Source organism: Eimeria necatrix, genomic scaffold (assembly GCF_000499385.1).
Source record: "Eimeria necatrix Houghton genomic scaffold, Enh_scaff20, whole genome shotgun sequence".
Lineage (NCBI taxonomy): Eukaryota > Apicomplexa > Conoidasida > Eucoccidiorida > Eimeriidae > Eimeria > Eimeria necatrix.
Window position 1 is genome coordinate 150,123 of NW_013655111.1, and position 27,977 is coordinate 178,099.

Genomic DNA, 27,977 nt, shown 5'->3' on the forward strand with positions numbered 1-27,977 from the left:
TCAGGATTCACTTCTCTAAATTTGTGGACATAGGGCTTGGGTTTTGGGGACTTCGGTGCAACCATCAGGATGCTGGGCTGTGTGTGCGGGTCTCTAGCATAGGGTTTACGTGCTGAGGAGCTTTGTTCCTAGCTAGTTGCTGGAAGTTCGGTTTATGTTGTCCCATATATTCCTTAACAAGCTGAAGGCAGGAGAAGGCTTTTTCCTCTTTCTCCACATATGACAGGCGGAGCTCCTTCCTGAAGAAAAAGGAAAAAGTAGAAACTAAAATGCAGTGGCAAGCGTATGATTGATATTGTACATGTAGGGGTTTTGACTGACCCAGCACGCGGTATGGCTTGACTGCATAGGCTTTAGAATTTAGGGTAGTACAAAAGGCACAGGGGATTTAGGTATTGGGTGAATGGTCAAGTAAAAAATGCCAAATTTAGGGGTTTTACGTCTTTAAGCTTAGGGCTCATAGTTCTAAATTTAAAATTTACTCTATCCTTTCTTCTTCTCTCACTGGATGAGGCAAATCATTGCCAGGGTATAGAGCATAAAGGGCGCTGTCGAGCCTTGCTGCTTCTCGTTCGGATGAGTAAAGCGATTCAAGGAGGCTATTTTCTTCCATTTTAAGTAGATAAAAGGCAATTTCGACTAGTGTGCAGGCTTTAGGTTTCGTGGCTGCTGGGCTACGCCTTTAGTAACTGCTGCGCATTCTCATCAATAAACCCCATGGCAAGTCATGAACAGTTGGAGTACAGATAGAGCACCAAGGAAGGCCCGCTGACGCTGCGTGTGATTCCGGGGATGATCCTTATGCTGGTTCTGGTAGTAAATTTAGGGCATCAGCTGGAGCTAGTTTGCTTTTGCTGTTATTTTCACTCTTGCTGTTTGCTCCTGCTGCTGGTTTGTCGCGTTTGGTCCCTCTCTCAAACGACGCTGAAGATTAATTTGGAGGGACACAAAGCACAAGGAATAAAATCTAGAGTTTTTGATCAAATAAAAATGACAAATTTTAATCCCCAGGATCGGAATGTGGGCGGGAGATAGTGACAGCGGCTCGCTTGTCGGCTGCAGCCTTCGTCCGGTGACTCGCAATCTTGCAGCTAAAAACTGCAGAATTTCCATTGAAAAAAGCTCAAAAATAATCTATAAAGTATTTAAACTAAATATAAAGGGAAAATGTTAACAATGGGGGGATTCTGAATATCGCCTTGCTCCGAGACTTCGTCCTTCGTCCTTCTTCAGAGCGACAGCCGATCAGTTCATGAGTCGCTGATTTCACAAGTTAAACTGAACCAAGTCAGGCTCACGAAGAGACTAAACAAAGCTATTTATTTTATTCACCATTTTGCAAAGGCTGCTGTGAGTTTCCAGTTGGCACGTTGGAGTGCTTGCATGTGATGGATACCATGCTTGCATGTGACCTGTCTCTCCAAATCTTCTTCTCCAATCAAATAAAAAGCAATAACGCCCCATACAAACTTGAAAAACGCCCTCCAAATTGCTGTTTCACATCGGAGAGAGGGTACAACCGAAGAAATGGCGAGCAAACTGCATCGTCAGCAAACACCTCCTAAACCTTGGAGGATACTGCGCAAGTTATGATAAGCGAAGCCCAGCTTGATTCAAAAACATTTTCCCGTGTCCACACAACTTTGGTGTATTTCATGTCATCGTGCTGAGCTGCCTTGGTCTCTTGACTTAAACAAAAAGCACAACTTAAGCCTGGGATTTATAACGAGCAACAAAAAGTATTGCAGTCTTTTCGCGACCCTGGCCCAAAAGCGCGAAGAAAAATTCTGCTCAATATGAGCGCACGTTCGTCACCAAATCTTGGCCTTACGACTTGGCACACGGAGTTCAGAAGCTTCCAGGGCTCCGGCTTTTCCCGTGCTTACGCACATATATAGCTTAAACGTGGGTATGCTGTCTTGTTAACTACCCGGAACAACCTCCAAGCTTGATGCTTTTCTGCAGCCTATAGTGAACCTGTGTTTTAGGCTGCAGCTGCTGCTACTGCTGCTGTTGCTGCGGTTGCTGTTGCTGCTGCGGTTGCTGTTACTGCTGCGGCTGTTCTAGCTGCTGCCGTGGCTGTTATTGCTGCTGCGGAGCTTGCTTTTGCTGTTGTTGCTGCTGCTATTGCTGCTGTAGCTAATAATTCTGTTGGTGTAGGCTCTATTCTTGCTGCCGCTTTTGCTGTTCCTGTCAACTATTGTCGGCATTCCGCAAGCTTTAAGTCAGCACCCTTTACGGCTGTTTGCCACTACAGTCTGGGTTTGAGAGCGCTGCTCTGCTGCTGCGCCTTGTGATTTTTGGTTTCGGTGCCACATACTAAAATATGTAATTTAGAAAATGCGACTCCACGAAAAATTTTTAACGCCGCCGTAGAGTTGCTGGCAACGAAAAAGATGCGACAGGGCATTCTTAAATCAGGCTTGCTCTTGTGTTCCACAAACGCGGTTGACGAGGGATCTGGAGTTCCACATTAATCTAAAGTGCTGCATTTGGTTGTATTTCGTGCATAGGGAATGTGCTCTTGCAATAAATTGTCAAGATGATTTGAGTTCGTACAACCAACCTGCAAATGCTGTTCAATCTCCACATAAAACTTTGGCCACGAATATGGCTTGTGCTGCTTAGAACAAGGTTGTAAGAGGGCTCGTGCATAGTCTAGCGTTGTGGATGCTACCTGTTGCTGCAGCTACCGTTGCAGTTGTTGCCGCTGACATCATGTTAGTGCTAATGTGTCCGCTTCTGACTGCCCTGTGTGGTACTAAGCGCTGGCTGGAACCTCAGAACTTTCTAAAAGCCGGAGAATTCTGCTTTAAAAGTGCCTAAGAACGCTTAAAGAAACTCTTTGAGAGCTGCAAGCCGTTACCAGTCATGCAGGGAATGCCCGCAGCCCTGAAATGCAACTAGGTGGGGGGGCAGAAGATATGTATATGTAGACGTATGTAGTATTTAAAATGTTATAAATGCACTACGGTGCACATTCATGCTTCGTGATTCCGTAAATTGGACTCGAGTGTAGTCGACGTCATGGCATTTTGGGTGAACCGCTGTAGCACTATGCGCCGGATGTTCTTCCGGCCCCGTGGAGCACTACGTCATGCTTCGATTTGATTAAAAAAATATTTGCTAACACTGAATAATCAAGCGGTAATTTGGAGCCTAGTTAAGGCTGTCTGCATTTGTGCGATGCCGACACTTGGCCTTGAATATGGGCGAGATGAATAAGGCCGCAGCCTCTTTCAGGGCCAGATGCTCATTTAGGCCTTAACTAGCCGTTAAACTGTCATTAAGGTATTGTTAAGTTGTTCTGTGCTATTTTTAGAATCTATGAGCAGACATGGGCTATACCCCCAGCGGGCTAGAGACCCTGTCGATCCTACAGGCCAAATGTCCCCCCGCAGGCGTTGATATCGCACAAAACAGAGTTTTATAATCCTTAGTATGCCGCTACTATCTCCCGCGGACCTTCCGCTGCGTTATATTCCAGTCCTCTTTGCGTCATCCCTCTTCCGTATCTCGCTTGTCAGCTGAAGCAAAGTGCTCTCCAGACAAGACGGAAGTCAAGCAAGCCCAATGTATATATATATATTAGTAATACGCGATTACGTAGTTTAATTGATTAAAACACTTATGGACGAAACTTTCCCAGATTTCGAGTTTGGAGGCAACAGGCTACAAACAAGGTGACCCTGGAAAGCACCGGCAAAGCTGTGAGACGCCTTATTCCAAGCCACCAATGGACAAGAAAAGAATTAAACATAAAACAGATCAATGTTTCTGTGGACTTTTCAACGAGGGCCGCTGCGTCAGCTGTCTCCTGGCCGTTTTACACATTTTCTCCCATTCCACCAGTTCCTTTCCGTACATATGGTTTGAAACAAATAACGTAGGAAGTTCATGAGCCAATCAACTATTCGTAAATTTGCTTCTAAGTCCTTCTGCATTTGTACGCTCTCTTCCCGCAATATAGGTTGAAGTAGGCTTCAATCTCCATTGCTCGCCATGGTGTCTGTCCACCTTGCATGTCTTTGGAATGTTTGGGCCTTGATTGCTGTCACCGTGTTTATTTGTATTCTCAATTATGTGTCAGAACTACATAAATCTTGACTTATAAGTAGAGCAAGAAACCCTTTCAGGGTCTACTCAGCTGAATTTCCCTCCTTTCGTCGCACCGTTGCCCCCCTTTTGGTGTTTGTACAGGATGGTGTTACTGCACGTGAAGACAGCAGACGACTCAAACCAGTTTTTGTTCGAAGTAGAAACAAAGGAAAAAGTTAAAGACATAATTCATGCGTTGACTTCTTTGCACCTCAAGAGAATACAAACACTAAAACTTGCAGACGCAGCAGAGGCTCTCGCCACCTATGGGCCCCTTAGGCCCGAAGAGACGCGAGGGCTCACTGAGGAAGTCCGTTGCAGGCTAGTTTCTCAGCTACCTTGATATGGATGTCTCCTTTTCTGTCTTCCTCATCGTCTATCCATTTTTTGTCCTGCAGGGCCTTCGTGTGTCTACCATGTCTTGACCTCCCTGAAGCCCCTACTCCCTAGCACTTCGTCGATTAGACTTAAGGCTTTGGGGCTCAGGGTTCAGGATTAAAGATCTAGAGCTCAAGTTTTGTGTCCTATGCATAGGTAGCCCGCCTATCAAACTTAAATGTGTACCCCGACGGCCCCCCTACAAATCCAGACCCGCATTTTTACCGTACAGGACATCCACCGCCGGAGGAAACAAAAAACGTAATTCTCAGAGCGGTTGAAGAAACTAAGGAGGCACTTTCCCACAAGCAGGTACAACAAACGTCACCAGCAGCTACAACGGCACGTACAGTAGCATCGGCAGCAGAAACAGGAAAAACGGTAGTTACTGCGGTGGCAGCAGAAGCAGCGTGGTTAGCAATAGAAACCGCTACAGTATCAGCAACGGCAGCAGCAGCAACAGCTGTGCGTGCGCTTTTAGCTTGATGCTATGGTAGAAGTAGGGGACAGGACAGCAAGTGACACGAAAAAAGGTAAGATACAGAATACCAGCGAAAGGGAGACAAGGACATAAAGAGAGACAGGCACACAGAGGCAAAATGAGCGACAAAAAAATCAAGCAAAAGAAAGCACACAATCAGATACGAGTTTTAGTGAGGGGCAGGGAGTGGTAAGAACAGGAGCGGCAAATCAAGGAGGTATACACACAAACGAGGAACTAATTGGAGCGACAGAAACGAGAGGCAAATACAAGGAACACAAAGGAGCCAGCATAATAAAAGGCAAATGTGACTATCTGTGCAAAAGACAGACATACAAGATGGTCATACGAAGTTAACAGGGCGAACGGACAGAAACACATGTGCAGCATCGCACAAAGGAAGACACACAAATGCAAACAAATGAAACGAACAGAAGAGCTAACGAACAAACAAACACACATTGAAACAGCCGAAAACCAAAACACATAGAGGACAAGTAATCAAATAAATGGGCTGGCCAACGGCGGATGATAAACAGCAGTGAAGACAAAGCACACAGCAAACACATAGGAAGACGACCCACCAATCACAAGGGCTCAGTTGGAAACATAAAACGCCAACCCTATCCTTACATTAAACCCTGCAACATGTTATTTAAAGATAGGCTACTCTCACTTTTAGCGGACCATAGTAACACAGAAAAGAAGCTGCTCTTTTCCCAGTGTTCTGCCCCCTACTATAGAAAGTTTGAAGTATGCGGCTTACGTTTTACTGGAGTTTAGCATTGCCTGTGCATTAATGTATTTACGTGCATTGCTTCGCCATCAAATTTTAAAATTCGAATGTGTGGGCCTATGTGACGAGGCTTCAGGCTGTAGGCTGCAGGAGTAAAGACGTAAGATCTGCATATGATGAGTGTGCAGGTGCTGTTGAAGACCTGTCTGAGCTTGCAAACAGTTGAAGAAAAATTGAACACGCTAAAGGGCGCTGTGCAAATCGCCTATCCCGCATTCCACGGCTTGCCTCCCTATGAACCCACCAGACTGATTATTGAGGGAAAAGAAATAAATGATTCGCAGGACATCTCCCATGTATCAAACACAGCTGCTACTGATGGTGAAGGAACTGCTGCTGCTGTTGGGGTTATGGTGCTGCTGCTGGTGCAAGCTGGTGCTGCTTTGACGTTGCTGCTGGGTTGATGCCGGCGAGAGTTGTTGCTGCTAATACTGCTGCTGAGGCGTTTTTGCTGATTCTACAGAGCATAACTGTGGAGAACGCGTGCCTGTGGTGGACGGGGAAGCAGCTCCAGCAGGAAGAGCTTCTGAGTAAATATCTAGGGACAAATGAGAAGACAAAGACTGTCGTCAGGCTGCAACCAAAAAGTGCAGGCAAGCGTCAACCTCTAATCCCTAGCTTCTGAGGGCTAGACCTATATGCGTGAAGCCCTAGTGTTAATCCCTAAACCCTGAACTGAGGCTTGCATTCGTGGGGCTTGGGGTAGATATTAAATCTGGGACAGGTTTGGCGTCATAGCTTTAATTGCGTCACTTAATGTTTCTGCTTCCCTACAATGAGTATGTGGGTGGCGCTGCCTTCGGTGATCTGCCTGCTGCTACTCCTGCGGATGCTTCTGCCCACTACTTCTTTGGTGCCGCTGCTGTTGCTGTTGCTGGTTACTGCAGGCCCCCCTGTGCGTGAGCCTCGTATGGACGCGGAGACGCACAAAGCAGTGTTGGCTTACTGCCATAAAAAGAGACAAGAAGAAAAGGTAACCTTAAATAAATACATAGCCTAATAAGTAGATAAGTGGTGATTAGTGTACTTGTAAGTAATGGCCAATGAATAGATACGCTATGTGCGGGCTGGCCGCTTTATCAGGAACCAAATGGCTGCAGATAAAGCAGTCAGCCAGCATGTCACAGTCCTTGATTACCTGGTGTATTTCCCGCAGTCACTAAGGGACTGTTTGAGGGGCATATGATCAATTACATCCTTTAAGTCATTTTAATTGGTATTTTTTATTGATTAGGTATTGGACGAAGACGACGATGACTCGTATTTATTTTCTCCTTGGGCGAACCCGAAGGCGCTGAAGGAATCCCTGTTGGGCATGAGTGGCCAAGTCAAGTGGCGGGCATGACACTTGTAAACTGGCATTCAATTAAACGCTAAAACAGGGACAAACTGATCGATGAAGAGTAACCAAAACATGGCGTGGAAGGCTGGAATTCATTTTGGCGGGAATATGTTGAGCCAACAATAAAAAGTGAAACAGCAGCGATTGAAGCAGCACAAAACCTCCGCTGCGCCAGCGACAACAGCAGAAATAGCGGGCTGCCCGTAGTACAAGAGCGGAAACTCACAGCATCGTTAGAACGAACGAAAGGCACTTCATCGAAGGAGTTACAGCAGCAGCGAGAGCCACCTGCACTGCTGCTGTTGCTGCTGCACTACTTTGCCGCAGCATTCAGACAAACAGATGTAGACGGAGAGGGTGAAAGTGCTGCTGCATCAAAAACTGGAACAGCAACAGCAAGACGAAATGCGCTCCTCTGCACATGAAACGAAACATGAAACGTTACGGCAAGAAGGAAAATAGCTGCAGCAAAAGTTACCGCAGCAGCAGCAGCAGAAGATGAAGCGGAAGCTGCCGCAGAAGCTGCCGCTGATGCGGATCTGTGGTAGCCTGTGCTTTGTTGCTGCTGCATGGCTGACCGGAGTTGGCAACAGAAGTATATAGAAGCACGGCTTTTTTTAGCGCTCAGCCAGTTTATGATTTAGCAAACTGACTATCTAGTAACATACACAACTTGTTGCTTGTTTATAAATATTTTGGGCTACTCAGCGGGGCGGCTCCTCTGTTCTTTTTCTTTTCTCTTTGCCGTCTCCTGTATGTCTTCGCTGCTGCCTTCCCAACAAAAAACAAAAAGCAGAAGATTAAGAATATAAAGGAAATGCTAAACCACCAGCTCTTTCGCCAGTCTGCAGCCTCCCAATACGCAGCGGAGCGACCTTCCTGAAACAAAAACTGTGAACTCTAAACCCTGAACCCTTAAACCTCATGTTCCGACCTTCATGTCCACACGCCAAGAAGGAGTGGAACAGACTGTACATCACCTGCCCGCCCTCTATGCAACAAACCCTGAAATCTACGTCATGTAAACCTGCTAAATAGAGGCCTCTACAGATCCTAGACTCAAACCCTGAAGCCTTACGGCTTTAACCCCAAACCCTTATCCCTGATTCCGGCTGACCGCAAACAGCTTGATCATTTTGTCGATTTCCTCCAATGTCTGCTCCTTAAACCTGAAGGGCTCATTTTTATGCCGAATCAGCCGTTGCACTTGCTCGCGAGAGAGAGAAGACAACGAGGTAGAGGCAGGCAAAGACAACGCAGAGCTGTAGCAGCCAGCCCAGATGTGGTGAAATAAACACACCAGCACATCACTTCCCCTCATGCCCTGGATCGCACACAGCAGCCGTGAGCCCTAAACCTGAGCCTCAAGCCCTGGTAAAAAGCATTCTGCATAATCCTTTTAATGACACGACAGCAAACAAATAAAAAGAAGACGGTTTTGACAAAAGCAAGAGAACAAGGAAAAAACAGAGGTTCTGAAGGGCACACAGAAGAGAGAACGGAGGCACAGAAAAGAGACACAAAAGGAAAGACAAAGAGACGATGGGGCTGAGAAGCTGAGCAACGGAAACACACAGACGCAAGTACGAGAATAGATGCAGAATGAGGCGACACACACAGAAAGAAGACACGAAAGGGAGATGAAGCAAACAGTCAAAACATACATTCTGCGCAGCAACAGGCGGTATTATCTGTCGAATCATTCCAATTTTGTCTTTGATTTCGGCATCCGTCAAAGTGAGACAAAACAAAGCCCAGTCCATGCTGTCATGCCGATGCGCCTTCTCCCTGAAACGCACAGGCAGCGAGCCAGCCAGAAAAATAGATGAAGTGTACGAACGGCAAATTAGTGGAGAGGCAACTCCTAAAACTACGCAAAAAACTGGCAGCTACAGCTTCCAAGCCCTCATCCATTCGTTTTGTGTCCCTCTCTCTCCCTGCTTGTCTCAGCTACTCGGATGGTCTTTGTCGATTTGTTTGTCTAAGCCTGTGCATATGAGCTGCCAGCCTTCGTGTCCGTTTGTTTGTCTTTGTTGGTCTCGTTCCCCTTTGGCTAATCCTTGGCGTGCTATCTCTCTTGATACAGTCACCACACAGACCAACACCACTGTTATTACTAGTTTGACTGTCTTCTCTTGTGCTGCTGCAGTTGGCGTTGCTGCTGTTGCTCACTGTGCGGACAGAGGGGGAAATACGGTGGGTTCCGCATTTGGCTTTAGGGAACGCAGAATCGTGTTCAACTGCTCCGAAAAGTCGCGCAGTAGCACGTTGCTGCTGCTGCTGCTGTTGCTGATGCTGCTGTTGTTGCTGATGCTGCTGCTGTTGCTGCTGTTCTTGTAGCTGCTGCTGCCGTCGACGTGGTAGGTACTTCTACTGCTGCTGTGGGCAGGGATGCTGTGGTTTGCAGCCTGGTCGAGAGCACTAGCATCAGAAGCTTTTGCCACACGAGAAAGGAGAAAGAGCTGCAGCAGCAGCAGCAGCAGAGAGCGCTGCCGAAATAGCGGACTGGGGCTGCAGCAGCGGGAGCCGCCGGGATGCCCGCCTCCCATGTTTGCAGTCGTTGCTGACCTTCCAGTGTGCTGAATTAATGCTGCACGTATTTAAGTTGATGAGAATGCTGCTGCTGCTGCAGTTAGTGCTGTGTTTCAGTTGTTGCGCTGTCTTGTCGGCTGCGGACCGACGCTGTAGCAGTATCTGCCTTCAAGGCAAGCCGCCTGTCCTCATGCAATTTTTCTAGATCAGAAGTCCGTTACTGCTGCAGTTGTCGCTGTTTCTCTCGTAGTTGCAATTGCGGCAGCAGCAGCAGCTGCTGCTGCTGCCGCTGCTGCTGCCCACACGACACGTCGGCAAGAGGCCTGCCGCAGCAGCAGGTGTCGTTGCTATTGCTAACAGCTCAACCTCAGAAGGAATTAAAATAATATATTAACTTCGCTGCTGCTGTCTGCACGATCGTCAGCAGCTGTAGCTGCAGCCGACTGGAGGCCCTGGGGGCCCACGAGACAGTGACAGCAGCAGCGGCTGCTGCTGCTGTTGTAGCCGCAGCTGCAGCTGCAGCATGTGTTTTCATTTTCTTGGCCTTTCATGTTTTTATGCTGCTATTTTTTTAATGTTCCAGTGAGTCGGAGCTCTCGCGCGTCGCTGCTGCCGTATCCGCCGCCGCCGCCGGAGCAAGAGCAATAGCAGTAGTAGCATTAATTGCAGAGGAGTTGATGCTATATCTGGCAAGATTGGAGGTGGTCTTGAGGAGTTTTGACGTTGAAGAGGCGCGCAGAAGCTGCGGAACGGCTGCAGTAACAGCAGGAGCTACAGCAGGTTGAGCAGCTGCCGCAGCAGCAGAAGCGGCAGCACGGGCAACAGCAACCGTGACAAGAGCAGTAGTGATATCGAGGGCAAGAGTCTGTCTCTGATGCCGTTGCAGCCGCAGACACGGTGGCTACTGGAGGCGTTGCTGCGGTTGCCGGTGAGAGGAAGGCACAGACCGCGCAACTCCTGCATGGCTATCTCTTCGCTGACTCCTGCATGGCTACCTCTTTGCTGCAGCGAAAGTGCCAGCAGCCGCAAGTGCTGCAGCAGCGGCAGCGAAGTGCAGATCGTTGACGGGACAGCCTTACATTCCAGTTTCTGGGTGTCGCTGCCACGGTAGCAACCGCAGGAGCAGCGGCGGCAACAGGAACAGGAACAGCAACAGCAGCAGCGGAGTTGCAGGCGTCTGCGCTTTGGCTGTTTCTGCCCAAAATCAGGTGCAGGAGCACTTTCAATAAGAGTGGCACGAGCAACAGCAGCAGCAGCACGAGAAGCAAGAATGGAGTCAGGCACTGCGCCACCACTTGCTGCAGCAGTTGAAGCGCTGCGTCTGCTCGCTGCACTGCCTGCTGCTGCTAACAGTCGACAGGACCTTGCAAAGCAGCAGCTTCTGCGCCGCATAGAGCTCTTGCTGCTACAGCGTCAGCTGCAGAATCAGCAGCAGCAGCAAAAGTGCCAGTGGGTGGGTTGGCCGCAGCATCAGAAATGTGACGAGCAGCAATATGGGCAGCGGTACGAGAAGCAGCAAAAGCGCGAAATCCACGAACAGCAAGTGCAGCAGGAGCATAAGCAGGAATGGGCCTCGCACTGGGAAGATGATGCGGCGGCGGAGGCGGAAGCGTTGGAGGAGCTTGAAGAGTCGCTCCTGCTGCTGTGTTGCCAGCAGCCTCCTACAGCCCTGCAGCTGCAGCTGACGCGGCTGCTGCTGCTGCATCTGCAGCGGAAAAATGATTGCGAAGTGTGGCATCATGTTGCTGCCCGGCTGTTGGCAGCAGCAGCTGACGGACTGCACCTGCCGGCAGCGGTTTCTTCCGCCCTTGCTGCGGCTGCTGCAGCTCCACCAACGACAGGACGAACAGCAGCAGGAACTGCAGCTGCTGCAGGCATCCGAAGCAAGGTTCTGTCTCCCTTGCCTCCCCTTTTGATTTGTGGGCAGCTGATAAAGGCCTGCCCACAGGTGTTATCTCCTCTACTGCCGCTGCTCGTTGCTATCAGTTCGAAGTTGCTGCAACAGCCAGCTGGTGCAGCAGCAGCGACGCCAACAGCAACGACCGTATCAACAGCAACAGCAGTTGCGAAGGCCCTGAGGACAGCAGTTGCAGCAACAGGGGCGTGCGGAGAAACCCTGGCTGGAAAGCTTTTCGCACTAACCTTGACATGTCTCCGCTGCAGCAGCATCAAGGGCAGCAACAACAGAAACAAGAGCAGCAGCAAGTATATCAGCAGCGCTGCTGCTGCTGAAGCCACGAGAGAAGCACTGCTGCTGCTGCAGCAAGTCGTGTGGGCCTTCCCTCGAGGTGTTGCTGCGCCTGTTGGGGATTCTTTGTTCGCTGCTGTTCTTGCAGCCGCAGCACCGGAGCCTACCACTGCCGTATCTGCGGCTGACGTTGCTGCAGAGGAGGAAGAGGACTCACTTGAAGCAGCTCAGGAAAACGTGCCGCATGCAGCAGCAGCACTTGCGGTCCTCCTAGCGGCCAAAGCTGTAGCGGGCGTGCAGCAGCAGAAGCAGCAGCAGCAGCAGCAGCAACTTTCACGGAAGACATCGCCCAGCCTTTCTGAAGAAGCAGCTGACAAGCCAGCGGCAAGCAGGAACGCAGCAGACTTTGCGTGGCTTTCGTCCGGCCAGTGCTTGACTTACGCAGCTGCTTCTGGCGCTGCTGGTGCTACTGCTCCTGGTGCTGCTTCTACCAAGGGTTTATTTTCGGAGGTGCGGAATGTTGAGGATGCATTGGCCTTGTTACGCAGGCAGTGGCTTTTACTGCATACAACAGCCGCACCAGGCGCGAAGAAGGGACGAGGTGGGACAACTCATATCCCACTGCTACTGAAGCAGCAGCAGCAGCAGCAGCTGCAACAAGCGCAGCTGTTGCAGCTTCTGTCTACAAAAGCAAGACAGCTAGGTCTGGTTCGTCAGGTTGTTGCTGCTGCTGTCCCCTGTCTCTGCCGTTTGCTGCTTAACAGCGTTGCCGCTGCATCCCTGGTGTCCTCAGCGCTGCAGTGTCTGTTCACCCTGCTGATTCAGTTGGCAGGTGCAGATTGGTGCTGCAGCTGCACAAGCAGCGGCAGCAGCAAGAAGGCAGGGGCAGGCAAGGGTATGCAGCAGCAGTGCGGGGGCCCATGCAGCTGCAGCTGCAGCAACGGGAGGACCACACCCACTGTTTGCTGTGTCTCCCTGGAAACGCTGCACTCTCAAGCACTCGTTTCGCATGCAGCGAAACAGCTGCTGGTGCTGCTGCACCCTCAGCAGCAGTTGTGCTTGGTTGATTGCCTCAGTCGAGCTGTAGCTGCAGCAGCAGTAGGAGCGGCACCAAAGTTACCTCACACAACTCGAACAAGTGGTCTTGCAGTCTCCAGTAGCAGTGGCGGCACTTGTACGGGCAGCGAGAGCAGCGGCAGCAGTTGCAGCAGCAGCAGCAGCAGCGGGAGCAGCAGCACGCACCCGCTGCTGCTGCGTGCTGCCCTGGACATAATTGAGGAGAGTATCTGCGCAGCAGGAGGGGTCGCTATTTCCTCTCCTCTCCCTGCGCTGCGGGAAGGTTTGGTGGCTGTGCTCACCGCGGCACCGAACTTGCAGCAGCAGCAACAAGAGCAGCAGCAACAGCAGCCCCACCAGCTGCTGCAGGTACGCTGCTCGCTGTGGCATGCAGTGCAGAGGCAGGCGGCCGCATGCATTTGGCGTTTTAGGTGTACGTCCAGCTCCCCAAGTGCCGTCTACCCCTTGCAGCGTGACTTGATGCAAGCAGCTGCGGCAGCAGCCTCGGATGCTGCTGCTGCTGCTGCAGTAGAGGAACACAGCGAGAGGCGACTTCATTCTAGCGAGTTTGCACCTCTGTGGGGCTCTTCTCTCGGCCTTGCTGCTTGCGTTGTTGCTCGCTCAAACATAGAACTGCAGCAGCAGCTGCAGCAGTCGGCAAGACCAGCAGCAGCCATGTCAACAACAGCTGAGGAAGATCGACTCCACCGGGACATGGCGGGTAGGCTCTGTTTTCTGCCAAAGAGGAGCTGCAGCTAATCCACATGCTTGTCTCTTTCTCAAGGCAGCCCTTTCTGCTGCTGCTTCGAGTGCAACTCGGGATGCTACTCAGTGCCATTGCTGCTCTTCATTGTGCTGCTGCGACTGCTGCAGATCTGTGCGGCGTGTTGGCTCGGGGAGGAGCAGCCGAACGCGCATGCTTCTTTTTGCTGTCGGAGGCCTTGTTGCAGCAGCCCGCAGCGGCAACTGCGGCAGCGGCTGCTGCTGTATTCCCTGCGGGAGAAGGGGAGACGATGAAGGCGCCGCTGCTATCTCCAGCAGTGTGCTGCTTCTTGCGTGCTTGCCGCAGAACACTGTCTCTAAGAGACACCAGCAGCAGCATTAATCGCCTTCGCCGCATTGCTGCTACTGCTGCTGCTGCTGCAGCGGCGCCTGCAGGTAGCGGGCCAATCGTCATCCGCGACACGGCATCCACTGCGCCTGCAGCTTCTACTTCAACAGGCACATTGCCAGGTCCAGCATCTGCAGCAGCAGCAGCAGGAGCAGCAACAGCAACAGTAGCAACAGCGGCAACAACAAGGCAACCACCAGCAGCAGCAATCCGGGATTTGATCTTGGAACTCACTTGCGCCTTTAGGGCCCTTGCGGCATTCATGCGGCAGCAACCAGCTACGGCCGCTGCAGCAGCTGACGAAGAAACAGCCTGTGGTTTAGTGACACTCATTGTTGAGGCTTCATTGATTTTGTGTTGTTGCAACTGCAGCACAAGCAACGGCAACAACAGCAGATTATCCCTGCCAGACACCACAACGCCTGACGACGGATCACTGGAAGCGCAGCAACAGCAGCAGCAGCAGCTAGTCTGTTGCCGCTGCTTCTGCATGGGGGCTGCCCCTCCTGCTGTCGCTCATGCCGGGCTTGAGGCTGCAGCCCTTGAAGCTCTCTCTCTACTGCCGCACAACAAGAGCCAGTGCAGCAAGCAGCAGCAACAGCAGCAGCTGCTGCAGCTAGCTTTATCTGCCATGACCATTCCTGCTGCTACTTCTGTCCTTTTTCCTACAGCAGCGGTTGCCTGCTGCATCAGCCCCGCTGCTGCAGCAGCAGTTGCAGCTTTGCGTGCCACGTCTGTGGAACAGCTACAGCAACAGCAGGAGCTTGTGCAGCAGCTTGTGCAACGGCAGCAGCAGCTGGGAACAGCGGATCCAGCTCTACTAATCGGATGCCCAGGAGCAACAAACAGCCTTCAGGGCCCTACGCTTTGGGAAGCACAGTGGCGCTGCGCTTCTGATGTTGCTGCTGCTCCCTTCGGTGCATTGTGGCTGCCAGCAGCTGCATTATCAGCAGCCCCAGCAGCAGCCCCAGCAGACGCCTCAGGAGAGCCAGCAGGAGCAGCAGCAGTAGGCATGGTTGCACCAGGAACACAAACAACACCACCGGAAAAATCATGCTCAGCTACAGGAGTCGCAGAAGTAACAACAGAGACTGGATGGAGGGCAGAATATCCTCCCCAGGTTCACCGCGTTCTCCAGGGATCGCAACTGCTGCGGCGTCTGCTGTCTTGCTGCGGCTGCTGCTCTGATGCTGCAGCAGTAGCATTAGAGCAGACCTCATGGGTTGCTTGCTGCAGCTGGGGACGCCAGCTGCCTGTCAGTGCCTCTACGGCTGTTGCCTCTGCTAGCTGCAGTCAACGCAAAAATAGACTAGAGGCAACAGCAACAGCAGCAACTGAAGGAGGTGCTGGTGCTCCATCTCACAAAACGTCGGGAAGTCATAAGACCACCCGATCGCAGCAGCTGCTTCAACGGCTGGGTATTCCACGTCTGAGAAGGAGAAGCGGCACCGGTGTGACAAGTGCTGCTGCTTCGGCATCTGCTGCCGCAGATGCCGAAGCTGATGAATTTGATCCAGCCGGAAGTGGCGGGGGAACTACGCTGCTTATGAGCTCAGTCGGCGCAGTCCTTTCTAGTGTCTTCCGAGCGCAGGAACAGGAGCGACAGGCGCAGCAGCAAGAGCAACGACTGCAGCAGCAGCAGCAGCAGCGGATACCTCTTCACGTGGTGGACAGTCTCTGGTGCTGCTGCGAGAAGGCCTTTGCTGCTGCTCCAGCTTTGGAGCGGCTGCTTTTTGCTGACGTAGCAGGCGCGCTTTATGGCCTGCTGCAGCTCGCCGTCCACCCGCGGCAGCAGCAGCAGCAGCAGGGGCAAGAGAATGCAGACGTAAAAGGCCTGCAAACGGTGAACAAGCACGTGAAGGCCTTTTTAGAGTTGCCTGTGCAGCGAACAGAAATGGAATGCGAGGAGTCCTCGGTCCTACTAGGCTCCAGCCGGCTATGCAGTTTGTCGCTTGTTGCAGCCAGATTGCTGCCGCTGCTGGAGGCGCCTGAGCACGATGCAGCAGCAGCAGTAGGAGCAACGCCTAGGACTGATGCCGCAGCCGCCGACGCCAGCACCAAGGACTGTGAAGAGCTCCTGCAGCTGGCGCTCACGGTTACTTCATCAATAGAGGCAGCTGAGGAAGTTGCAAGTGCTTCTACCGCTGGTAAAGCTGTAGCAGCACCAGCAGTAGCTGCAGGCGGCGTATCCGCTCCGTGTGCACTGTTGTGCGTTATTCGCTTCCTTGGCGCAGCCTTCCCTGTCGTGGCAGCAGCAGGGCGGGTAACCAATGGAGCAGCAACAGAAAAGGGTTCATCAGCAGCGGCAGGCAGCTCATCTGAAGTTGTGGCGCCTGCAGAGGGCTTGCAGCAGCAGCAGCTAAGTGTGCTACAGCAACAGTTGTTCCGGGCTCTGCAGTTCGCCTTGCTGTTGCGCACGTCGCAGCCCTACATATCTCGAGCTGCAGTGCTGACAGCTGACGCAGCACGGCATCTGGTGGCCTGTCTGCTGCAGCAGGCAGCAGCAGCTGCCGCTGCAGGCCCCGCTGCTCTGGTTGCCGCCATTAAGGGCCCCATATCACACGCAGTGAGTATTGCATGTACCGAAGGAATTAAGTATGAGGGTGTAAAACGTGAAGGCTTGTAATTCAGGTCATATGCAGCAGGCTTTCTAGACTTATCAGACGCCTAGAGTTCACGAGGCGTAAGGTTTGGGGATATTGCGTAGGCCTAAGATAGGGTGCAAAACTCAGAGTAAGGCATGAAGCAGACAGCTGAGGGGTTAAGCTTTAAGGCTTGTGTGTTACTGCTGACCTCAGGCAGCAGAGGCCGCGTACCTCATTTCTGTTTCAACTCAGTCTGCTGCAGAAAGGGGCAGCAGCAGCAGTGAGATTGTGCTGCAGCTAGTTTCAGCAGTACCGGCTATTCGGTGCCTTACTGCTCTGCTGCGGATTCAAGCCTTGTCAGGAGCAGCGGCAACAAGGCCTGCAGAAGAAGCAGCACCAGCAGATGTGGGCGACAGCCAGTTGGCTGCCGCAGCGTTGTCTCTCCAAGCTCTGCTGCCTGCTATTGTCGCGACCGCAGAGTTTGCTGCTGCCGCACCATCTCTCGTTGTGCGCAGAGAAGCAGCGCAAGCCTTGCTGTCGCTGTCTCTTCCTTTGGAGGAAACGCCTTGGGCTCCCACGGCTGCAGCAGTTGCTGCTGCTGCGGCGGCAGCGCCAGAGTCGGTAGCAGCTGCTGCTGCTCCTGTGGCAGTTGATCCTCATCTGGCACTTTTCCTGTTTGAGGCCCTCAATTCTGAGCAAGATTCGCTGCAACAAAAGCTGCTTCTGCAGCTGCTATTGCAGCAAGTCCGTCTGTGGGGCCCCACGAATCTGCTGCAGTGGGTATCCCTCCTCACATACCTGTGCTGTAGCGGTACTGCTGCTTCGCCGTCACTGAACTGCCACGTTTCCTCCCTTACACCTTGCGGCAGCATCAACAGCAACAGCAGAAACAGCCCCACGGATTTGCTGCTTCTGGCTCAGCAGTTGCTGCCTCAGACCCCAAGGATGTTGCTGTCCCCTCTTGCAGCAGCACGCGCGCTGCCTCCCCTCACAGGCCTCGTATGGAGGCCCCTCCCGGGTATATCTGCACCTTCAGCAGCAGCAGGAGAGCCAACGGCGGACTCTGGACTCTGTGACGACTTAAGTGACAGCAGCTCCGCGGAAGTGCAACCAGTCGTTTGTGCAGCAGCAGCAGAATGCCTTTTGCTGCTGCTGAACCTTCCGGAGCTGCAGCAGCAGCAGCACCATTGGACTGTCTCTGCAGCGAAGCAGTACAAGGTAAAGCGTGTAAGAGCAGCAACAACAGCAGGGGCTTCTGCAGGAGCAAATGCAGCAGAGTATTGCCTGATCGACAGTCTTGCTGCACTAGTTCGGGCAGCATGCGAGCTGCTGCTGCGGGGTGTTCGAGATCAGCCGCAGCAACAGACTGGAACAAGCCGAGACGAAGGGCTCACGCTCGCTGGTTGGGGTCTGCAGTTGCTATTACTGCTGCTGCAGCGTTTCATTAAATCGGCAACAGGCACCGAGCTGGGGCTGCCGGAGCCGCTACTGCGGCAGCAAGAAGTGGCGGTCTCTGCTGCAGTTACTGCGCTGCTGCGGCACATTGCGCCGCCTACGCCACCGGACCCGCCTTCCACACCAGACGTGCATGCAATAGCAGCAGCGGCAGCAGCAGCAGAAGATGAAGCAACTGCAGCGCGGCGCCGAGCGGCCCTACTGCGTCTTCGGGCAGCGGTGACGTGCGGATTGACGACTGAGAATGTATATGCGCAGCAGCAGGAGCAGCAGCAGGAGCAGCAGCAGCATCAGCAGCTCACAGCCATGTCTCTGGAGGTTCTCTTCAAATTTGCGGAGGCTGGCTGCTGCCTTAGCCCTTGGCGGCTTGTAGGCCAGCTGTTGCTGCCGCTAGGGGACGTAGCTCAGTCATCAGCAACGGTCCTCGCAGCAGCAGCGAAACGAGCAGGACGAATAGAAGCAGCACAAGTTCCCGCGGACTGGCTGCTGCGTCGCCGCCTTCTTCTGGCGTGCCAGCTGCTTGGCTATGTGACCTGTCCTCCTGCTGCCTCTAGTGTATCTACTGCTGGTAGGGCTGCTGCTGCCTTCTCTGAGCAGCGAGAGCAGTGGGTTGCCGCGATGGAACCGTGTGCTATTTCTCTATCTTTGCACATCATGGCTGCCTTTTTACAAGACACGAAACAGGTGCAGGAGCAGGAGAAGCAGCAACTGCTGCGGGGCTTGTTAATGCTGTGTCGGCCGCTCCCCACAGCAGACGGCTCACCGACTTTTGTTCCTGCCGAGGTTGCATTTGCTGCACTTGCAGCAGTTACACGCAGCAGAACCGGTCCAGCAGCAGCAAATGTAGCAGAAACACCAAGAGATGATGTATCACTCACTGAGGCGAGCTGCCTCGCATTGGGTAGGCTTGCGGATGCGCTGCTGCAGCCGATAGAGGCGGTAGCCGCAAAGGCAAGAGAAGCAGCAGCAGAGGCGAAGGTTCGTGCTGCTGCAGCAACCTGGCTAGAAACAGGACACGACGAGCTGTGCTGGAGACTGGAGATAACGACCAGCCTTCTACTCTGCGTTTCCTTCTCGGAGTCTCCTGAGCAACGGCAGCAGCGCCAGCAGCAACATTCCGGTGGAGATACCGACTGGGCAGATGATTGGTTGGCTGCTGACAATGCAGCAGATTTTGTCGGCGCTCCAGATGCAGCTGTTGCCCCTGCAGCAATAGCAGCACATGGTGCTGCTGCTAGTGAGCGGGTTGCTTCTCAGGGCTCAGCAGCTGCTGCGTCGTTTCACCTTCACACGTGGCAGCGGGCCTGTGACGCTGTAGCGGCCCTGGCAAAGGCAGCAGCAGCAACAGTAATGCTTGCCACAGATCAGGTGAATGCGCAGGAGAACAGCAGCACTCCGGCTGGCGCTGCTGGCTTTTTGAAGCAGGAAGAGAACGAATTGCGCGCTGCTGAACTTTCGAAGGAACCACCAGCATTCTCAGCAATTGCACCAAGGGGGACTGCAGCAGCTGCAGCAGGAAGAGTTATATACTGTTGCATTTCTCACGTATGGCGCTTAGCTGCTGCGCTGCAGCGGCAGGCAGCATCCCTGAAGGAAGCAACTGCTTCTGTTTCCTTCTTTACAGCTGTGCGTGACGTATCCACAGCTGCATTGTCACTTCCTGCAGATACAGCAGCACCTGCAGCGGCAACAGCTGCAGCATCTAAAGGGGTAGACTTGCCGCCTGGTGAGCTATCCAAGGCAGCACTCTGCCTGCTGCAGCGGTGTTTCTGTGTGGTGGGAACAGCAGCTGCATTGGTTGGCGGTACTGCTGCTGATGCTGCTTTCCTGGAACTGCTAACCCCGTTAGAATGTCCTTGCTTTCTTGTGCGGCTCTGCGAACAAGCAACACTGGAGTCTCCAGTGGAGACAGTTCAGCTGGTGCGCAGTCTGTACGAGGCAGCAGCACGTGCTTCCAACTCGGCAGCAGCAGCAGCAGCAGCGGAGCTAGCTGTAACAGCAGCATCGGAAGCAGAGGGTGCTAAAGGTCAGGCCAGCACGCGCCTGCTCATGCACTGCTCGCGGCTTATTGAATCGGCGGTTTCAAGTCTCACTGCAGCAGCAGCAGGAGGGCAGTCGCTGACACCACCAGCAACACGAACACCAGCAGCAAACACACCTCAAGCTACTCCGGTTTCGAGAGACACTGAGGGTGTGCTGACGCTTGCTGCAGCGCTTGTCGCAGTAGAGGCACTTGCTCTTGCGAGTGGCCCCTGGAACAGCATGCCTCCGCAGCAACGGAAGCAGCAAGGAGAGCAACAGCAGCAAGAACAGCCAGAGTGGTGCGTACGCATAGGAGCTGCTTTGCAGCGGCTGAGTGGCTTCGCCTACACGGTCGAACAGGCGTGTGCCACAACAGCAATAGGAATTTCCGCAGAAACCGCAGCAGCAACAGCACAAAAAGGCGATTCGGAGCAACCAGCGTTAACTCCAGACACCATAGCGACGGCTGAGGAAGCCGAAGCAGCAGCAGCAGCGTCAAAGCCTGCCTCAGCGGGAAAGGCAAAGTTAGATAAAAGAAAGGTAACTGCGGCAGGCTCAGCACTATCTCCGGAGAGCGCAGGAGCGACAGCAGCAACAAGTGCAGCAGAAGGTGGGACAGAAGCAGCGCGAGCGGTGGCAGATTTGGTGCCCAAGTGGCCGGCTTCTCGGCAGCATGCTGCAGCGCAGTTTCGGGGCCTTCTGCTGCGTCTCGGGCGTCTGTGTAGCCAGCACGCTGCTGCTGCTAGTGGTTCGCTGTATCACCCTTTCCCCTATCGCCTCGCAGCAGCAGCAGTCTCCTGTCTCACGCCTGCGCTTTCTCTTCAGCTCACTGTGTCTCCCCTCATCAGCAGCAGCAGCAACAATGACGGCACCAGCAGCAGCGACAACAACATGAGCGAACTCTCTGCATTGGTAGCGCGGCAGAAGCACCCACTGCAGACACTTGAGGCGTTTCTGCAGCAGTTGACGCCCATAAGTGAAAACGCTGTGAGCAGCAGCTGCTTGTTTCCGCTTACAGAAGCTCTTGTCGACGCTTTGAGCTGCGTGGTTGTTACTGTGCTGACTTCTCAAGCAGAGACAGCAGCAGCAGCCACCTCCCCAAGAAAAGCAGCGCAAGCAGCAGTCGCACAGGAGACATCAGTGGCTGAAGAAGCGGTGGCAGCGCCTGATCAAGAAGCGGTTGCTTGCGACTCCGCAGCAAAGACATCCGAGTCGACAGCAGAGATAGGAGCATCTGACAGAACAATACCAGCATCTGAGGCGCCTGCGGCTGGAAAGCCAGCAGCAGCTACGGTAGGAACAGCACATTTCGCGGAGCTAGCAGCTGCAGAACTTGCAGCAACGGCCCCAAAAGCTCCTTCAGCAACATCAGCAGCTGACACCTCGGCAGCACTAGCAACAGAGCCTGTAGTAGGTGCAACGGAGCCATCAGCAGCAGCAACAGAAGCCCCAGCAGCGGCGCCGGCAGGAGCGACGCCGGAAGCAGAGCCTTCAGCGGCGGTGTCTGGAAAAGAAAGAGAAGCAGCAGTAGTGCCGGTAGACACAGAGATCTACGAAGCACAAAGAGAAGCTTATCGCAGCGCTGCTGCTCGTCTGCTGTATCTTGCAGTGGCAGGTCTCCCTGCTGTGGCTTCCCAGGCGATATCTGCTGCAGCTGCTGCTGTGTCGAAGCAGGAAGCAGCAAAAGTAACGGAGACAACAACGTCGGCCGCTGAAGACGTTACAGCTGCCTCTGCAGGGTGCATGCAGCAGGTAAAGGCAGCTGTGGCGCAACTGCTGCAGCAAGAAGTTGCGCGGCGGAAGCAAGAGGGAGCCTAGGCGCTTTCTGTTTGCCCGGAGAGGCAGTTTCTTGCTGCTTCTGTGGCGGCACTATCGACGCCAACAAAAGCAGTGTTAACCGCAAACGCAGAGCGATATACTTGTGTGCGTCTTGTTGCCCCGATGGTCCCAAAAATTAGAAGGGCACTGTGTCTGGATCGCAAAGGCTTTAGGGCTTAGGGTTAATAGTATAGTAGGGTTTAGGGTTAAGTATTCGAGCTTCGGGCGCACAATGAAAGCACTTACTCGGACTCGGACTGCGTACAACATTTGCTGCTGCCCGGAAAATAGACAAAGAACGGACAGCACAGGAATGCAGGGGCACAAAGAGAACTGAAATGACATTAGCATGAAAAACAACTGTAGCGGCAACTGTCCGGCAAAATAAACGGACGAGCTTCACAAGGGCAAGCAAGTGACAGGGAGAAGACATCAGATGGGAAAAGGATAATCGGAGCACATGGGGCAAGCAGGAAAATCAGGAATGCGTAGAAAGCAATGGACCAAAAAGATACCGTGACTCGCGTCATAGGTGTGCAGCGGAATAGTGGGGCAGGCAGCCTCAATAAATGGAAAATGGGGTTTTCACGTGGAATGACACATGCATTCTTGAATGAACAAACAATGAAAATGCATATTTATGAGGGAAGCCAAATAAATAACAAAGGGAATGAATGCAGCTCAATTTTCCCATTGCATATGGTCAGCAAGGAGACACTGGCTCTCATCGGACACCAACGCTCCTAGCCATACAGAAAGTGTCAAATTAGTATTCCTTTATGCCCTGTTCGTGTTCATATATTTTGTACCCTTTTTTGACCACCATATATTGCTTGAAATGTGCAATTTATTCTCTGTCGCTGTGGGGCCCCACACAGGGGCCCACGGGGCCCCCGGCCTTCTACCCTATCAGGTGAAGTGCCTTCGGGTGCTAAGATTTCAGAAGCTTTTCTTATCGTACAAGGGCGCAAAATATGATTTGAAGGTCTCTTTGTGAAGGGTTTTAGGCTTATTTGTGGTTTTAGTCTGCAGTTTAGTTTCGGACGCAGGGTTTCCTCTTTGCGTTTTAGGGTCTAGGGTTGGGGGCAGTGGGAATCTAGCTTGAATGGCCTTCTGATGTATCCGTCCCCTTTCGCTTTCTTTTGTTTTTTGTTTTATTTTTTGCTGCCTCATTCACCAGCCCGAGCCCATTTTTTCCTGCGTAATAGCAGCAGAAGCAGTTGCCCTCTGATCCCTTTGTTTGGTTGGGTCAGAAAGCCAAGGAGCGACAACAGTAGCGGAAATTACAACAGCAGGAAAGTCAGGAGAATGGAGATACATCGTGCGCCTGGGGGAATGCTGAGGCCCGTGGTTGCAGGTTGGCTGCATCGCCTAGCGCCGCAGCAGCAGCCTCTGCAACACAAAATAACACAGCTGCTGCAGCAGCGAGTCCACACTCAGCGCAATAGACTGCTGCAGCGCAGCAGCAGCAACAAAGTTGCCTGCTGGGTCTCATCGGGGCCCCCTACACATGTGACAGCAGGGCGGCCGAAGGTGCGCAGCTTGTTGCTGCCGCTACTGCATCAGCCCTTTTACATGCGCTGCCGCAGCTGCACGCCTTGTGCAACCAGCCGCTGCCATTACCGATATTTGCACCATTTTAGAGGTCTCCTGTGTTGCTTTTGCATCTTTACAGTGTCTCCCTTTGCTGCTTGTGCTCGCAGCAGACACCACACCGCCTTGCTGCTGCTGCTGCTGTTGCGACATATCCAGCTGCTGGCGCCCGCGTTTCCTGTCGTGGTTTTAGCTCTTTTGAGGCGTCACACCTGTTTTCCAGTAGCAACAGTAGTAGCACCAACAGCGCTTGGTCCTCGGCAGCTCCTGCATTTGGCCCGTCTGCAGCAGATGCCGCATCTCCTGTACCTTCTGCCCATGCAGCCGCAACAGCAGCCGCAGGTGCCAGGCATATGGAAGCGTCTGGCTGGGACCTAAATTCTCTATGCAGCTCGGTGGTGAAGGTCTACAGCGACTTTACAGACCCCAACTACGCGTTGCCGTGGCAGATGCAGCGCCAAGGTAGCAGCACTGGAAGTGGCTTCATTGTTCATCCTGCTTCAGGAGGCAAAGAAAGAATAATCATTACCAATGCGCATTGCGTAGCCTGGAACAACAGACTTCACCTCAGGAAACATGGGTACGCCCGCAGGTGCTGCTGTAGTGGCTGTTGCTGCTGACAGTGCATATGCCACGGCCGTTGGCAATGCTGCTGCTTAGCATACAGCTGCTGCTTTGTCTGTTACTGCTGCTGCTGTAGATGCAGAAGAGCTGCAGTTGTGAATGCCTCTGTACCAGTGCTGAGGATGTCGTTGCCGTAGCAATAGCTGCTTTTGTAACGGGATGTTTGCCTGCCAGTAACTCTTGTTGCTTTCACATCCTTCTGTGTTCTGGCCTCTTTCCCCGCTGGTTTGGCAGTTCTGCAAATTGATTAATCAGTTTCCAGTTTGCCAAGTTGCTGCTTTTCAGCTCGCCCATTAAATACCCAGCGAGAGTGTTGGCTGTGGCGCACGAGTGTGACCTGGCTGTACTTACGGTTGACAATGACGAATTCTGGGCTGACGCCCACGGGCTCCTCTTCGGTGATGTAAGCTGCTATTTTTCGCGCGGTTGCTGCTGCGGGTGGTGCTGCGGCTTCTCCGTTTCCCGTTCCTGCTGTTGATTGCGCGAATAGCTGTTGTTGGTGTTGCTGCTGGTGCCGCTGCTTGTGCTGGTGCCGACAGTGCTGTTGCTGGTGTGCTGCTACTGCTAATGTCGTTGCTGCTGCTGAGCTTCCGCTCTTGCTGCTGCAGATTCCTGCACTGCAAGACGGCGTGATAGTGTTGGGCTACCCACGAGGAGGCGACAACTTGTGCATCACTTCGGGGGTCGTCAGTCGCGTAGATGTCAACACCTACGCACACTCGAACGCCGCGTGCGCCTTAATGCCTAAGATTTTGAACTCCATTCCTTAAAGTCCAGACCAAAGAATTGAATGTGAAGCCTACGCTCGGTGCGCGAGTCACTGAGTGGGTCAAACATGTGTCGGTCGTCATTGCCGCTTTTGTTGCTGCTGCTGCCGCTGCTGCTGCTTCAGTCTGTTATGTGTGCAGATTGACGCTGCGATAAACCCTGGGAACAGTGGTGGTCCTGCTCTCAAGGAGGGCCGGGTGGTTGGTGTGGCGTTTCAGGGGTGCGAGGCCTCAGCGGCACAAAACGTCGGCTACATTGTGCCTTGGAATGTTGTTAGCCACCTGTTCACTGACCTGCAAAGGCACGGCAAGTACACCGGCTTTCCGGCGGCCGGCGTGCTCTTCCAGCCACTAGAAAATGAGTGCATGCAGCAGAAGCTTGGAGTCACCAAACTCAAAAAAGAAGATCTGCCACCTGGTGAGGCATTTGCTGCGGCTGCCGCGAGCGGCATTGCTACTCTGGCGGCTGCAGATGCGAATGATTTTGGTGCCATTACTGCTACTGCTGCTGCTGCCGCTGCATTTGTTGCTGCAGGTGTGACTGCGGGTGGCATTCTTGTGACGGCAACAGACGCCGTGCGCTCTCGCAACTTTCTGGAACGCGCGAAGGCGGCAGCAGATAAGGTTGAAGCGGTAGCAGCATCAGGCGGCGCAGGAACACCACCAGAGCCAGCAACAGATGAAGCCGCAACAACAGCAGTCCCAGCAGCAGCGAAAGCACCAAATGTGGCTGCCGCGCCCTGCGCCTCAAGACCTCTGGCGGACCCGTCTGCTCTTGTGCAGGCAGCAATAGCAGCAGCAGACGAAGCAACAGCAGCAGCTGCAGCAGCAGGAAAACCACCGCCCTCAGCAGCAGAACGCAGAGCTCTGCTGCACTCGTCTTTGGAGCAGGCCATCGGGCTGCAACAAGAAGACGTTGTTATGGCTGTCGAAGGAGCCGATGTAGCAGGAGACGGCACTGTTCACTTCAGGTTAGTTTATTTCTGGTTTGTCTCTGTCATTAGCTCTCTGTATCTCCTTTATTGCCTATGTGTTGTTTCTTCAGCCTGGCTCGTCAGTCCAGCTTGCCCTCTTCTTCGCTTGCTTGACTGTTTCCTTTGGCCTTCAGCTTTTTTGTCTCCCTCCTTCTTCATTTTGACATATAGGCTTTAAGCCAGACAAGTCGCTCGTCCATTAGGTGTCATTCCATGCTGTGTTCATGCTGCTGCTGTCGCTACTACGTAGCAGCTGCAGCTAACGTGGTTCGCGTAACGGCTGCTTGTCAAAATCCGGGCTATGTAGTTCCTTTGCTTCTTTTGATGCCATTCCGAAGCACATCACATTGTGGGGCATCAGCGGTTTCAGTGTACGTTAAAGGGTTGAGGGCGTAGACTTTGTCCTCAGGGGTATGGAAAGAGTCAGCGTTTCGCACGTAATATCTGAGAAGTTCATGGGAGAGACCCTTAACCTTACAGTCCTCAGAAAGGGGAAAGTGCAGAACGTTGTGGTAAGCCTGAATGCGCAACTACAAAGCTTAGAACTAGTTTCGCTCATAGAAAGCCTCCAAACCTTCACTTTGAGCTCACAATAGTATCTACAGTCCCCAACCTGTAACGCCAGTACGAATGACCCAAAGTTGCTAGAACCATAGCCACAAGCATGCAGTCGAAAGCGTTGAGTCTACGGGAATGCTGTGCTCTAGGCTACTATGAATAGCGTTATCCTTAACACCCTCGCACAGTATGCCAAGCTCTAAACCCTCACATTGCGGATCCATAAGCTGCCATGCAACACACTAAACCCTACGCCTTACCAACAGCAATGAAACGTTTCAGCACGTGGAAAATTCAGTGTTTTAGTCCGCCTATGATCGTTTAGACTTCTTAGGTCGTAGTTTGAGCGTCGTGTGCAAAATATTACAGAGTAGAAACTCTTTTTACAGCTGCACTCGTGCAACTGTGGAAGTCCTGTATGCTCTGCAGCCTATATCCAAAAGTAAATAGGAGTTACCGAGTATATCTGATGTACCAATCTACAGCGCAACGTATTTACAGACACGAACATACGTGTATATTTATGTGATATGCAGTAGTATGCTTGTGCTGTAGGAAGCACAATCAGTATGCAGTCACCGGCAAGTGCAGAGACGCTGCCCAAAAGCGAATACATACGCATGGTGCTTTTACATAGCATGCGCTCGGGTTTTATGACCGCCTGCAGGTGCCCCTGGAGAAAGAGCAATGCCTTATTCCAAAGCATCAGTGGGGGATTCCAGCACGCTATATTGTTTATGGGGGTTTGGTCTTCTGTCCCCTTACTTTGGAATACTTGAAGGTGGGGGAGACGGACCACTAAATTTCAAGCATTAATTTGGTAGCTTTGTTCGCCTCTACCTTTAGCTCCTCGCTACGCTGAGGTGTTGGTAGCACCTCTATGACTGTTCAGTGCCTGTTGGCCTCTTATTCGTCCTGTTTTCGTTTCTCCGCAATTTTAGTTCCGGTGCACTCCATGTCTACTTTTTCAGGACGAGTTTGGGCCGAAGTTCCACGAGAGGGCCCCCAGCTCGCTGCTACGGCCACTGTCAGAGGTTTTCGCCACTGTCGAAGGAGAGGAGCCCATTGTGCTAACACAGGTTAGAATTTATGATTCAGCGCCAAGAATAGGGGTGCCCTGAGTTGGTGTTTCTGACGCTGTGCTAGCGCACTTATTTTTGTTGCTTCAAAAGAATGCTGCTGCCCCTTCGTTGCTTATGGTGCACGATGGTGTCGCCGCTAAAAGTCGCTGCTGGTGCGTGCTGCTGCTGGTTTCGCAGATACTGGCGTCTGACCTGACCAGTGGTTACAGCGTGCGGAATTGCCTTCTCTCCTCCGTGGACGGAACAAAAGTTATTAATCTGCGGCACTTGGCGCAACTCTTGGGAATCAGAACACCCCAGCAGCAGCAGCCACACAAGCAGGAGCAGCCACAGGAGCAGCAGCAGAAGCAACAGGAACAGCGGCAGCAAAGCGAGTTCGTGACGTTTGTTCTGGAGGAAAAGTTGCAGGTAGTGTTAAACAGAGAAAAGGCCGAAGCGATGCTGCCTGAAATCCTGAAGCAGCATGCCATACACAGCCAGACTAGTGACAATTTGTAAGCATGTGGGCAGGCAGCAG

At 52.7% G+C, this 27,977-nt stretch overlaps 4 protein-coding genes across 4 annotated transcripts; 3 read left to right on the forward strand and 1 right to left on the reverse strand.

The window, feature by feature from the left end:
• Positions 1-4,201: 4,201 nt before the first annotated feature.
• Positions 4,202-7,098, forward strand: ENH_00028650 (hypothetical protein, conserved; the record flags this gene model as incomplete). The annotated part of the gene is made up of 6 exons (XM_013584721.1): positions 4,202-4,408; positions 4,633-4,788; positions 5,882-6,106; positions 6,217-6,352; positions 6,641-6,726; positions 6,988-7,098. 6 exons carry the CDS (start codon positions 4,202-4,204, stop codon positions 7,096-7,098), a joined length of 921 nt encoding a protein of 306 aa, XP_013440175.1.
• Positions 7,099-8,031: 933 nt separating this feature from the next.
• Positions 8,032-9,644, reverse strand: ENH_00028660 (hypothetical protein, conserved; the record flags this gene model as incomplete). Its single annotated transcript, XM_013584722.1, has 4 exons — positions 8,032-8,064; positions 8,213-8,419; positions 8,760-8,883; positions 9,268-9,644. The coding sequence occupies 4 exons, from the start codon at positions 9,642-9,644 to the stop codon at positions 8,032-8,034; spliced, it is 741 nt and encodes a 246-aa protein (XP_013440176.1).
• A 1,253-nt stretch (positions 9,645-10,897) lies between these two features.
• On the forward strand, positions 10,898-21,862 carry ENH_00028670 (hypothetical protein; the record flags this gene model as incomplete). The annotated part of the gene is made up of 3 exons (XM_013584723.1): positions 10,898-13,592; positions 13,745-16,548; positions 16,781-21,862. 3 exons carry the CDS (start codon positions 10,898-10,900, stop codon positions 21,860-21,862), a joined length of 10,581 nt encoding a protein of 3,526 aa, XP_013440177.1.
• Positions 21,863-23,170: 1,308 nt separating this feature from the next.
• Positions 23,171-27,958, forward strand: ENH_00028680 (trypsin, putative; the record flags this gene model as incomplete). The annotated part of the gene is made up of 8 exons (XM_013584724.1): positions 23,171-23,395; positions 23,566-24,035; positions 24,365-24,482; positions 24,988-25,817; positions 26,230-26,332; positions 27,046-27,159; positions 27,350-27,457; positions 27,638-27,958. The coding sequence occupies 8 exons, from the start codon at positions 23,171-23,173 to the stop codon at positions 27,956-27,958; spliced, it is 2,289 nt and encodes a 762-aa protein (XP_013440178.1).
• Positions 27,959-27,977: the final 19 nt, after the last annotated feature.